The sequence below is a fragment of the Piliocolobus tephrosceles genome, chromosome 2 (assembly GCF_002776525.5).
Source record: "Piliocolobus tephrosceles isolate RC106 chromosome 2, ASM277652v3, whole genome shotgun sequence".
NCBI lineage: Eukaryota > Metazoa > Chordata > Mammalia > Primates > Cercopithecidae > Piliocolobus > Piliocolobus tephrosceles.
The window spans coordinates 189,196,526-189,210,829 of NC_045435.1; the positions used below are offsets into that span (position 1 = coordinate 189,196,526).

General features: G+C 41.6%; 1 protein-coding gene across 1 annotated transcript in view; it reads right to left on the bottom strand.

Moving 5' to 3' along the window:
* ATP13A4 (ATPase 13A4) overlaps nucleotides 1–14,304 on the bottom strand; it is a 157,967-nt gene that overhangs the window by 52,545 nt on the left and 91,118 nt on the right. Inside the window, exons 10-16 of the mRNA XM_023214899.2 lie at nucleotides 11,081–11,251; nucleotides 9,786–9,943; nucleotides 8,708–8,896; nucleotides 6,554–6,615; nucleotides 2,802–2,952; nucleotides 1,036–1,122; nucleotides 655–808 (exon numbers count right to left, since the gene is read on the bottom strand). Of these exons, the coding sequence (XP_023070667.1) occupies nucleotides 655–808; nucleotides 1,036–1,122; nucleotides 2,802–2,952; nucleotides 6,554–6,615; nucleotides 8,708–8,896; nucleotides 9,786–9,943; nucleotides 11,081–11,251 (972 nt within the window). The remainder of the gene's footprint in view (nucleotides 1–654; nucleotides 809–1,035; nucleotides 1,123–2,801; nucleotides 2,953–6,553; nucleotides 6,616–8,707; nucleotides 8,897–9,785; nucleotides 9,944–11,080; nucleotides 11,252–14,304) is intronic.

Sequence of the window (14,304 nt, forward strand, 5' to 3'; positions counted from 1 at the left end):
GCCTGGGAGGAGGTGGTTCAGTAAAGGCAGGATTCTGGGGCGGAGGGAGAATTATGAGCTTAGTCCTGGAGGCATGGAGTAAGCTGTGAAGAGTTAGTTCAGCTCAGGAATAGCACAGGATGAGGAGTGGTAAGGTCCATCTGGAAAGTTCACTGGGAGTTCAAACCTGAAAGCCTTACGTATGATCCTAAAGAAACTGGAGATGATCCTGGAGCCTATGAGAGCAACTAAAAGAATCGTGAGGTAGAAAGTCTGGTCACAGCACAGAGGGCAAATCAGAGGTGGGGAGACTGGAGGCAGAGGGTCAATCCACCAACTGTTGAAGTGATCGAGAATGAGGAAGGCATGAGCAGATGCAGTGAAGGGCCATGGATTAGCAACTGACAAGACAGAGGCACGAAGTGGGAGCAAGCAATCAGGGATGATACCGAAGGGGTGGGGGCGGCGGATGCTGGTACCATGCACCCAACAGGAAACCGGGAAATGCAGGAAATGAGTAAGACAAGCTTGGTTTTCGTATTGCATTTGGAATGCCAGTGAGTCACCCAACTGGTGATGACCCATAGGCAATTGGATCAATAGATCAAACGCTGTGGGAACATATTTATCTGGAGATACAGATTTGCCAGGTGTAATCCAAGTCAAGTTACAGACCTGTCTCAGGTTGGCAAAAGCTGGCCACCCTCTCTGGTGCACCTTTCATGAATGCCAGTCGGTCACCTCCCATCTCTTGGACAATGACTGCCATTCTTTGCAGAGCTGATGAGAATGGGAACTGATGCAGGATTGCGATTCCTTCCACTGGGACCTGGTTGAGGGATGGGGAAAGGAGAGGAATCTGCTGATATAGCTTCTGGTTACTGGGAATTAACCACTCCTTCCGTAATCTTTATTTTCATAAATAAGGGGGAACGTCTCACCCATTTTCACACCTGAAATTCAAAGACACATCTGTGATCTTTCAAAACCTGGGGGCCCGAAGAGAGTTTCTCTTTGAGTTTGGGTGTTGTGGGGTGAAGAGCAAGCAGGGCTTACCTGGCTGGCTGTTCTGCAGGGCTTAACCACCATGGCATGTGCCGGCACTCCCTTGATGTGGAAATCGTCCCCAGAAAAAGCCATTTCCTATTTCACAAATAGGATATTTCATTGCAGAGATATATTTATTGTTTGCCCACTGATACTATGTTTGAACCCTCCCCTTGAGAAAATCCTCAGACCACCTCAATGTGTTTTCCGTGTCTCTTCTCTCAGAGGTGAACCAGATTTATTCTGCCACAAAATGATAATAATAATAATAATAATAATAATAATAATAATAATAATAATAATGCATTGAAAATGCTGCACAACTTGAAGGGCAGACACTTTTGAATTATTCATGCAATTTATCTTGTTTTCTCTGTTGGAATGCGCTGTGTAAAGGCTCATTCTCTATTTCTGAAGAGCCTAGCTTGAAAGTCACGAACATGAAGGGCCAGACTTCTTTTGTGTGAAGCAAGCACCTTTCTGTTGTTCTTTTCCTGCACTTCACGGCTCTTCCTGCCCTTGCATGTCTGAATAATTTGGATGGATGGTCCTCAGGGCTGGGGTAGGGCTGGGGTAGGGCAGGGCAGAGACTGTGATATACATGGTTAATAATCAGTAATTGCTATAATAATGACCCTAAATTATAGTCAAAGGGGCCTTTTGCCCAAAGACAATGCAGTGCTTTGTAATCATCTCATTGAGTGGCTGACAAGGTCCCAGAGAGGAAACTGCAATCCCTATTTAAAGATATGGAATCGGTAACCCAGAAAAGATGGAGGATTGGCAAAGTAACATTAGATTCCCATGAAATCTAAATGCTCCAGGAGATTTGGAAGGGACCCTGAAGATTGTCTCTTTCAGTGGTGTTCCCAGTGTGCCACCAGAGGCGAGAGCTATATGCAGCGCAGGGAGAAAGGAAGGGATTATGGCTAAGTAGTCGGGGATGCATGTCCCTTAATCCTCATCTTTAGACCCCACCTTTTATTTCAGCTGGAGTAACTCCAGCTATTCAGTCTTTACAGTGTTTCTGGAGAATGCTTCCTTTTACGAAAAGATTCCAGATTGTTTGTCTTGTTTTGTGTTATGTGAACACCACTGGTCTAACTCATTTTATGGTCATGAGAGCCAAGGCCCCAACATGAGAGATGGCTTAACAGGATTCAGCAGTCAGTTAGAGCAGAGCCAAAACTAGAATCAGAAAAGCCAGATTCCTGAACTACACTGTTGGCTCTTAAATCTAGTTTAGAGTCTCAACAAAAGCTCTTTAGTGGTTTTCCTTTTTGTTGTTTCTAGTCTTGGAAATAAAATCAATACTAAATTAATAGAAATAAGACTTATAGTCACCATGAGTCTATGAGTTATCCTGAGCACTGGAGAAAGCAATGTTTTCCGATTCCCATATTCTGGAAAATCTTTGAAACCAGACAATGATCAGAGAACAGTACAGAGAGATGAGAAATAATTACATAATAATTACAATTATATTAATATGATTGAACCTTTGATTGAACCTTTAATATTTGCCAGGCACAGTGCCAAGGATTTTTTTAACACATCATCTCATTTAATCCTCACAATAGTCTCATTATGTAGATGCTATTATTAGCTTCATTGCACAGATGAGGAAACCAGGCTTAGATGAGTTTGCCCTTCACTACCAAATGTACTCCACATTGGACACCTCACCTTTTATAAGAATTACATAGCTCTGATATTGCCTATGTTGCTCTGGCACTGAAGAAGCTTCTCAGGTTCTCTGAAGATCAGAGGCTTACCCAGGTGGTGGCTTCAAACATTTTGAGGTCCAGAGGGTCTCCCTGGATGGTCCCATCAAGAAGGATCAGAGAGTGGCAGCTGGCCATCGCCGCACACAGCGGGCCCCATGGCAAAGCCTGGCCCGAGGCAAAGCTGTGAACTTCCTGAAAGCTGAAGGAGAAAAGGAAATGGGTTTCCATTCTATCTCCTCATGCCAAAACAGAGCATCTTGGAGGTGAAAACAAACATCTTTATAAAACATAATTTAATATGCTTTGTTGCATTAATAGCCACTCTCCAATCCTCCCACATTAATAGTGTTTCATTCAGCCAAGTAAGTTCACTGAGTATAAGAAAGGTCTCTGAGGTTTTATTTTGTTTGTTTTTTTTTTTTTTGGATACAGGGTCTCACTCTATCACTCCGTCACCCAGGCTGGAGGAAGGCAGTAGCGTGATCTCGATTCACTGCAACCTCTGCTTCCCAGGTTCAAGCAATTCTCCTGCCTCAGCCTCCTGAGTAGCTGGAATTACAGGCAGCCACCACCATGCCAAGCTAATTTTTTGTATTTTTAGCAAAGATGGGGTTTCACCATGTTGGCCAGACTGGTCTTGAACTCCCGACCTCAGGTAACCCACCCGCCTCGGCCTCCCAAAGTGCTGGGATTACAGGTGTGAGCCACCGTGCCTGGCTAAAAATATTTTTCAAAAGAACATTGCATCCCCCTCTTCCACCCTGGCCTCTTGTGTCCCTATCCCAACCATTATCCCCATCATTTCATTTTAGATGAGAACACAGTCTCATCTAAAAAGCTATTAAAATACAACTCAAATGTTATAGGCCAGGTGCCTTCACTAACTCAGAGTGGAGGCCATTAAGTTCAGCTCTGGCATCACAAGAAGAATGTCATCTGCAGCTTGGTTAGTCACAGCCCCTTCTCAAATGGGCAGCACAGACGTTGGTTCTCAAAGCAGGTTATCCCATTTGGAGGACGTCTGAATGGTGGAAGCTTCATCCTACGTGGTGGCAAAATCTGCTCCTGGGAGCCAGTGAGAGTTCACTTGCTCCCGCTCCTCCACATGCCAACTTCTTTCGAACTTACGGATCAACTCGGCCGTTCCCCTTTACCTCCCTCCCTCTGGTGTTGCACAGGAACCTCTAGCTGTTCCTCTAATAACAGTTTTATCAGGCCTCCCTCTCACTTTCCTTATTCTTCTTTTTTGGAAAAATTCCTATTTGTCATTGTCTAATCCTGGAGACCACATTTCAAGACAGACAATTACTTCTGATAATATGGACCTTGCATTTATTTAAAGATAATCTTAAGTTGCTCTAGCCCTTTGCTTTGAAAGCAAACATATCGCAACGTTGACTCACAATTCAGCCACGTGGCTTCCTGGCTTTTGCATTCAAGCTTCCTTTTGTCACACTAAGAGTTCAAAAATGTCCTGGCTTTGTGTTGACCCTGTTAGTTATATTCATTATTATGTGTTAAAAGAGCAACTCATCTTGGTGGTTGACTGCATACCTGATGGTATTTTAGTAAATATCTAAAAGGAAGAGACCACCAGCAGTATAGTTAACACAGAAACTTAAACTCACACTGAAAAGCAAAATACAGATCGGAAAAAAAAAATCTTATTTTTACTATGAGACGTACACTGTCACTAGTCTGTAATTCTGAGTATATAATTCTGCATTCCAGAGGATTGGGCCAGACTCTGGTTAGCACAGCAAATACATAAAGCTCTCTATCAATCCTGTCGGTGCATTTTTATCTGAGTATTTCTGGTTATCAATCCCTGATAGCCTTTAATAGTTCTTAAAGTATCTGGCACAACAATCAGGGCTTTTTGGAAAAGAAGAAATATCAGAGATGAGCTCACGTTTAACAAGACGGCATTTAATAGCCTCTAAGTCAGGTGCTCACTTCTTAGAATTAATTCTGTTTTGTTTCATTTTATTAATTAAATTTGCTGTTTTTTATTTTAAATTGTTGTTTTAATCACTGGAATTCAACTTTGATCTGCAGGCAGGCAGGCAGGCAAGAAGGAAGGAAGGAAGGAAGGAAGGAAGGGAGGGAGGGAGGGATCATTTACCCTCCCTGATATGTTATCAATAACATATCAATTGTTATTACTTCAATGTAACAAGTCACTTTTAGAAACAGAAAGTTTCCAAAGCTTTATGAATAATATGGTGTCAATTCAATAAGCGGAACATTCAAAAGACAGAATATATTGAGTTCATTTTAGATGAGCAATTACTGTGCACCTACGATCTATGCCTGGTACAGAGTTACAGCACTAGAGATGCAAATCTAAATAAGAACAAGACTGCTCTCAAGGTGCACAGATATTTGAATAAATGTGCACATATTTTGTAGAAGCTGAAACAGAAAAACACTAATGAACCATGAGACGAAGAATATATCCAAATCTATCCTCTAGGAAAAATGAAAAAAACTTTAGAGTTTAACACGTTAAGAGGTTTCTTCTGTACACTAAAGTGGTTAGAAGCACAAGAATCACTTTTTTAATCCAGGAATTAGACTTGTTTCTAAATGGTATTTTAATATGACAAGTATTAAACTATGTGTAATTAGCATATTTTATGGATAAATTACATGTCATCTGTATAATGCCAAAGAACCACCATGAACATTTCATGCACAAAATGCTCTGTGATTTAAGTTACAAGTGTTACAGGAGAAAACTTTCATTTTCAAACAAAACATAAATGTCAAGTGCATCAGAGATTTCATGTTCTGATTCTCCAGGAGTTCGTAGCGAGCAGAAAAAGCAGGCAGAGATGCAAACTCAAACATGGCCACAAGAGGGCCACAGGAGAGGGCTGTGCAAATCTTTAACACACCATGCTGAGAACTGCCAAAACTGTCTTCACTTGCTAGGAAAAAGGAGTTTCAGCCCAGTGCAGTGGCTCACGCCTGTAATCCCAACATTTTAGGAGGCCGAGGTGGGCGAATCATCTGAGGTCAGGCGTTTGAGACCAGCCTGGCCAACATGGGGAAACCCGTTCCTACTAAAAATACAAAAATTAGCCAGGCATGGTGGCAGGCACCTGTAATCCCAGCTACTCGGGAGACTGAGGCAGGAGAATTACTTGAACCCAGGAGGCGGAGGTTGCAATGAGCCAAGATCATGCCACTGCACTCCAGCCTGGGTGACCAGAGCGAAACTCCGTCTCAAAAAAAAAAAAAAAAAAAAAGAAAGAAAGAAAAGAAAAGCAAGAAAAAGAAAAAGGAGTTTCCAGCAGCCAGAAAGTAGAGTTCTTAAAACTGGAATACCAAGAAAAATGAGTACACTAGCTACGGTTCTACAAATGTTCCTCTTCCCTCCCTGAAATTCAGGGTACAAAAGTAAGAGCAGTGTTCTTCCTCCTAGCACGTCAAGAGGCTTCAGCTTGAACCAAGAATGTTACCTCCTTAAAGGACAGTGTCCTGGTAATGTCTACATTACTTCTACTGGGTCAACTTCATGCTGGAAGCAAATTATATTTTAGCGAGGATTTGGATGCAGTGTCAAAGCTTCATCTCCCGGATTTGTGAGTGGCATGGGACTGCGTTGGGATGGGGGGAAATGGGTATGCTTTAGTGAGGCTTTGAAGAATTCAAGATGAGAAGTTAAAAGAAGATGCTTTGGCAATCATTGTTCACCAAAGCCAAAGTCCAAATGTCTCCATTAGTAATTTCAAGAGAAAACATGGAATTTTGGGAAAAGAGACACTAGAATGCATTTGGTCCAAGGTACTCACCCATTCCTATCACAAGACACGACTCCCCAGAGGTCCAAGCCATCCCTTGTTAAGGTGCCTGTCTGAACAGAAACAAAATGCTGCATTTACTCTGAAGATCCAGGCAAGGCGCGGTGCTTCATGCCTGTAATCCCAGCACTACGGGAGGCTGAGACAGGAGAATCACTTGAACTCAGGAGTTGGAGACCAGCCTAAACAACACAACGAAACCACCTCCCTACTTAAAAAAAAAAAAAAAAAAAAAAAAAAACCAGGGTCCCCATAGTGCAGATAAATAAGGTATTTTTGTAATGAGAAAATGCTTCACAAACATATTAACAAGATCAGCATTTCAAGGAGGGGCACCATGACGTCTCTGGAGTGCCCGTTGGAAGCGTTGATGAGCTTATGCCAGTTGTCTAACAAGCTGGAACTTAATCTTTTCCAACTTTAGTGTTCTCCATAACAACAACAAAAAAAGTATCTTCCTCACAACTTCAGAGGATTGTTTTGAGGATCTAATGGTAGCCTGAATGGATGGGAAAGTCCTCGATATAAAATGGGTGAGTCCTAGTTTCATAGCAGAAGTTTAAAATATGTCATTAAAATAAGGAATAGAGTGGAATTTTTACCTACAGGGCACTGTGTGTGAAAAGACTTGAAAGAAGTGATTTGCTATTTGGTAAAAAAAAAAAAAAAAAAAAAGTGATGGTATTTCTCTCAGTGCAATATAATGGTTAAGAATTCAGGTTAGGTTTAAACACCAGTTGTGTGACCAGAGCAAATTAATCCCTCTAAATATAAGAGCTCTTATCTGTAACATGGTCATAATCTCAGAGAGTTGTGGTGAAGATTAAATGGGATAACATAAAGTGTTTCATTTAACATCTAGCATACAGTAAAAGAATCATAATTACTCATAATTATTGCTCATTTTTTATACAAATTCAGGTCACAATTATCTCTCCCACTCCTGTTTCTTTTTCCAAGTCCAAGGATATAATCTCATAAATAGAATGTCATTTCTTACCTTGCTAGTTTGATCACAGAATAATATTAAAATGGTAGCAAGAGTTATGTTGACTTTCTGTTCTTGGTAGATCTTTCTGATATTCCAATAATTATAAAATACAGCCCTGATCCCATTAATTCTCAACTATTGAAACCTTCAGTATACTGCTGAATGAATATAGTTTCAGTTTGGGAAAATAAAAGAAGTCCTCAAAATGAATAGTAGTGATGGCTGCAGAACAGTGAGAAGGTACTTAATGCCAGTAAACAGTACACTGAAAAATGGCTAAAATAAATTTTATCTTACGTGTATTTTACCACATTTAAAAGGCAAATTTAAAAAAGAAGTCAATAACAGCAACAAAAGCCTTCAATAACTCTCCACTGCTTAAAATGTATGTAAACACTTTCTAAGCCAGACATTCAAGGTCCACAGATAGCCTCTCCCATTACCAACAGCCTGCTCTAGTCAAAACCACACTCTCTTGCTTTGCTGCCTCCATGCCTCTGTTCACAATGCCCTGAAAGGCATTTCCATCTTATTCTCTCACAACTCCCACCTTCACCCCAGCATATGTATGTACAGACTAAATAAATACAATACAGAGATGGAGATGGTAGGATAAGAGGCTGGTTGGGAATAACTGGCAAATAATCAAGGGTAGTTTTAGACAATAAACTACAGATGGGAAAATACAGCAAAAGTTCAATATGAGTCTCACAGTAAGGCTCAGTTTAATAAACTCTTCCTTTTTTATTCGTTCATTAATTCAATCAATCTTTATTGCACACTAACTCTACACCAGGCAATATTCTCAGCATCAAGGATACAGCAGTGACGAGAGTAAAGGGTTTAAAGTTTGTTCTTTATATCAAGGTTTTGACTGCAGAGAAAAGGGATGCTATTTTAATTGCTTTTCATAGGATATTGAAGTTGGAAGGACCCAAAAAGATTCTCCTATTTAGCACCCACTTCTTCTCTAAACCTTGGACTCTGCGAGCTTAAGAGACGTATCTTTGCCAGATCACGCATCTAACCAGGGATAAAATGAAGACAGCCACCCACATTCTATGTCTCCTGCCTTGCAAGAGGGTAAAAGTAGATACACACGATGACAGCAATGGTAAAAAATGATGGTAACAATAAGGATGAAACACACATACCTTGTCAAAGCAGACAAGGTTTAACTGTCCACACACGTTGATCCTCTGGGGGCTAATGCAGAAGATGCCTTTCTTCCTCAGCCTCCTCTGGGCATAGATAATGCCTGTGGTCAGAGCAGCAGGGAGAGCAGGAGGAACCGCAATCGTGATGACGTCAAGGGCCTTCCTCACCACCTCCTCTGGAGGTTCCTGGATGACAGCCATTCTTTAATTATTGCAGACAAATCACTGACGAACAGCATATGACTCTTTGCCTTTTTTTTTTTTTTTCTTCTGAGACAGAGTTTCACTCTTGTCACCCAGGCTGGAGTGCAGTGATGTGATCTCGGCTCATTGTAACCTCCACCTCCCGGGTTCAAGTGATTTTTCTGCCTCAGCCTCCCGAGTAGCTGGTATTACAGGCACCTGCCACCATGCCTGGCTAATTTTTGTACTTTTAGTAGAGACGGGGTTTTGCCATGTTGGCCAGGCTGGTCTTGAACTCCTGACCTCAGGTGATCCACCCGCCTTGGCCTCCCAAAGTGCAGGATTACAGGCGTGAGCCACTGTGCCCAGCCTTCCTTCTTTTTGTTTACTTCTTTAGGTCAAATTTCAAGAAATGATATCAGTGGGTTAAAGGCATGACCACGTTTATCGCTCTATCTTTCGCCAAATAGCAATAAAAAAAAATGTGATTTATATTGTTACCAGCAAAGAATAACATACTAGTCTTCCATGACCTCACGAAAACTGGGTGTCTGATTTTATTTAAAATCCCTCGTTCGATCGCTATAAAAATGCTACTTTATTGAAATAAATATATTCTCAGATTGAAAAGGAAAAATAGTATAAAAAAGAGAAGTACATTGATATATCAATGAATAAATAGCTTTATCCCACTATCCCATGAAGCCTGTCTGTTATTACGGACTTAGTGATCAGTTGCTGATTGGGATCTGGAAGTCCACACACAGGTTTCAGGGCTTGGCTTTGTTTCCCAGGTTTGTAAACTACATCCTAGATTAAAGCCAACATGTACAGTACAAAATATATATAGATGAGTATGTACACGTTTAATAAAAGAGCAAAGACAGCTTACCCCGCTAAGCACATAGACACACAGAGTATAGATCATCCCAACGGTGGCTGTTCCTACGAGGCACAGGAGGAACCTGATGGCATCCCTGTACAACTTAAAATTCATTGGCTTGGGGTAGAGAATGGATCTCACAAGGTCTCCCTTTGCAGTGTTGAATCCTGGAACAACAAACATACACCCCACACTCTCAGGAGCCCAACAGTACTGCTGGTGCTCTTCCAAACTGCAACACCGCTTCTGTTTCTCTCTACTGATATCTGAACAGTGTTTAAGCTCAAAGGCAATGGAAAGATAGCTAGAAAAATCCATAAATGCTAGAACGGAAATCTCTCTCTCAGAGCCCAGTACTCTCTCTGGCCTTCCTTTCCTCCACTTCCAATTTCAATGCATCCCGGAGATAGGAAACCCCCGTACTGGGTGCACAGCACAGCTTTGCCAAATAGAATTTTATTTTAAGAAAATGACCCAAACGTGTGCATGCACGCGCATGTCACTTGAATTAAAATTAAGTGGTCCAATAAATACTGATGGACTCACTTTTCTAATACTTTGCAATGTAACATTTGCAGTTTCTAGCCCACCCTAGAAAGAACTTGGGATTCAGGATTAGAAGACCTGGGTTCTAGGTGCAGCTTCGTCAACTGCTGGCCATGGTATTTTTAAAAGTTCATTGAATTGTGTGGCCTCGGCCTATTCATAGGCATAGTAGAAGCAGTAAGCATCTCTGCTCTGCTTGTTTGATATGGTGGAAATAGTTTACATACTGCAAAGCACATAAATAATAATTAGTGTCATCAGTACTATCATTTTTACTAACAGGCATATGCCATAGTTCAATTGGTATTTAAAATATATGGATTTATATATATTTGGTGTGTTTTGTACCTGTAGGTAAGACTTCTCCTTATCTATGGGTACAAAAAAAAAATGGAAAAAATGAGTAAGGCCTGCTATTTGATAGTACAAAGGGTGACTATAGTCAATAATAACTTAGTTGTGTATTTTTAAATAACTTAAAAAGTGTAATTGGATTGTTTGTAACTCAAATGACAAATGCTTGAGGGAATAGATACCCCATTCTCCACGATGTGCTTATTTCACATTGCAGGCCTGTGTCAAAACAGCTCAGGTATCCCATAAGTATATACACAGCTACTATACTCACAAAAATTAAAAATTTAAAAAACTATGATTATAAAGAAAAAACAGCTTCTCTTTAGCTAATAAATTTAAGGCACTAGACAAACTGAGCAAAAATGTGCCATTAAAAATAAGAAAAAGGAGGTGATGCTAACCAGTCTGCAGTACCACTGCTCTCACGGTCCCAGAGCAAGCCGCCTTGGCCTGGATAACCTCTGTTCCACAGAAGAGGACATGCCGTTTGTAATCTGCTTCACTCTGTATTTTCCAGGGCACAGAGCTATCCATCTTGGGTAACGGAGTTTTGGTGACTGGAATACTTTCTCCTACAGAAAACAAGCATCTTGTTTTGTGAGGCAGGATGACTTCCCTCCTTTAAATCATGCCTGCACCCACTCATCATACAACAGACTTTTTTTTGTGAGCCTACCATGTGGCAGAGACAGCCCTAGGTATTGGGGACACAAGCATAAACATAGTTTTTATTTCTAAGAGGTCTGTAGTTTGAATAGGAGACAGATATGTAAACAAATCAGTATAATACAGTATTATAAATACTATAGGTACTGTAAATCGAGCACAGATGTCAAGACAGCTGGAAATAACTATTTAGGGAATCTCAAGCTGTGCAGTCAAGAATATGGAGTGTGGAGAATAAAGAGCCATGAGAGCGATCTAGGAGCCAAAGCATGGAGAACTCTAAGTGTCCACAGATATGTGTAAAGGCACTGGTGGGCTGGGCACAGTGGCTCATGCCTATAACCCCAGTACTTTGGGAGGCCGAGGTAGGCAGATCACCTGAGGTTGGGAGTTCGAAACCAGACTGACCAACATGGAGAAACCCCGTTTTTTGTAAAAATACAAAAAATCAGTCAGGAGTGGTGGCTCATGCCTGTGATCCCAGGTACTCAGGAGGCTGAGGCAGGAGAATCGCTTGAACCCGGGAGGCAGAGGTTGCAGGGAGCCAAGATTGTGCCACTGCACTCCAGCCTGGGCAACAAGAGTGAAACTCCATCTCAAAAATAAATAAATAATAAATAAATAAATAAAATAAAGCCACTGGTGACTGAAGGAGGATGTGGAGAGATTTAGTCACTTTAATCAGGAGAGTAATATATTTATGTATAAGAGAGAGCACTCTGTCCATAGCACAGGGAATGAATCAAAGTCTGGTGAGGTTGGAGGCTGGGTATCCAACTGGGAAATAATCACAGGAATCCCAGTGGCAAGGGATGAGGTCTGAACTATGACAGCCGGCAGTAGGAATAGAAAGGAAGCACTGCATTCAGGAAACAAGGAAGTGGCCAGATACAGTGGCTCAAGCCTTTAATCCTGGCACTTTGGGAGGCAGTGACAGGCAGATCACTTGAGCCAGGAGTTCAAGACCAGCCTGGGCAACATGGTACAACCCTATCTTTTCTAAAAATACAAAATTAGCTGAGTGTGGTAGTGCATGCCTATAATCCCAGCTACTCTGGAGGCTGAAGCACAAGAATCACTTGAGCCCGGCAGGTGGAGTTGGAAATGAACGGACATCACACCGCTGCACAGCAGCCTGGAAAACAGAGTGACACTGTCTCAAAAAAGGAAAACAGAGTGACACTGTCTCAAAAAAGGAAAACAGAGTGACACTCTATCTCAAAAAAGGAAAGAAACAAGGAAGTAAGAAGCTACAAAACTTGAGAAAATGTATTGGCAGGTCATAGGGACAGAGAAATTTGCAATGCCTTTCTAGTTCCTGACTTGGGAGAATAAGCAGAGGCTCGACATTATTCCTCAACATAGGGATTATAAGACGAGAGAAAGAATTGCCTTTTGGCCACTGTAAGTTGAAGTTGCCTTGTAGAATGACCATGTTGAGATGCCTTGTAGGCAGTTTGAGATTTATTTGGATTTGAAGCTCAGAGGAGAGGCCTGGACTAGAGAGATTTAGCCAGAACTCATCAGGTTTTAGATGGTAATTAAAGTCATAGAAGCAGACAAGTTTACTTAGAGACCAAGTGTACAGTGAGAACAGGAAAGGCCAAGGATGCAGCCATGAGCAGCACCAATAATTCAGGAGATGGAGGAAGAGGAGCAGCAGAAGAAACTGAATGGGTATAGTCAGTGGTAGAAGAATTTGGAGAGAGAGAATTATCTTAGAAAGTTATAGAGAAGAGAGTTTTCAGAAAGAGAGCTGGTCAGAATAGTCAAATGGAACAGAGAGGACAATAAGTTGAGAAATTTAAAGAATCAGGGTGGGCACAGTGGCTCATGCCTGTAATCCGAGCACTTTTGGAGGCAGATCACTTGAGGTCAGGAGTTCCAGACCAGCCTGGCCAACATCGTAAAACGCCGCCTCTACTAAAAATACAAAAATTAGCCAGGTATGGTGGTGCACATCTGTAATTCCAGCTACTTGACGGAGGCTGAGATGAGAGGATTGCTTGAACCCGAGAAGCAGAGACTGCAGTGAGCCAAGATCAAGCCACTGCACTCCAACCTGAGCAACAGAGTGACTGAGACTCTGTCTCAAAAAGAAAGAAATTTAAAGAGTCCACTGGATTTGGCAATTGGGACTTTAGCAACTTTTACCAGTGCAGTGGGAGAGGCCTATTGCAGAGGCTTGAAGTGCTAATACAAGGTAATGAATGAAGCCGTGAAATAACTATGGGTCTGTTCTGAGGAACAAGTTTCTAAAGTCTTCTACTGGTCTCTGCAGAGTGGTCAATAGAAAGTCAGAGTTGCATTACAGTATATTAAGGCTACTTTCATTAGGAAAATGGTAGTTGGCACTGCAGAGTCCCAGCATTACAGGATTTTTAGGAATCTATGAAGTTTTGAGGGAAAAGAACCTGCCTTGCCATGATCTGTGACACATTTATTCTTTGTCAGCTAACATAGGAAGAAGGTGTGTACACTTGTCTCCATTACCTGTCTTTCTGGGCTGCCTGGGAGAAATGGATTTGACCTGAACTTGAATGGGAACCATGATACACCAATGAGAGTGCGTTCACAGCCTCTGTGTATTCACAGCCTCTCATTTCATCTCCGAGAAACACTTTATGATTCTTCTTTATCTTATAGAAGTATCAGCTGAACATCTCATCACTATGCTATGCGAGTGAGAAATCAAGGCAGTGTAATCTTAAGCAAGTCGCCTCTCTGGACCTCAGTTGCCATGCCTGCGACGTGCTGCACCTCACAGGTCCCACCCAGCTCCAGCATGCCGTTTGTAAATGAACTACAGTTAGTCCAAAACACCCAGTGTGTATTTTGGAAGCAGCAGGTTTTCCAAATGCTGCCTCATGAATTTCTTAACACTTTCAAGCCAGGCGAGGAAGAATTTGAATGACCCCTGTGGGTTTCAGGATGTTGCTGATGATTTTCAAACCCTCCA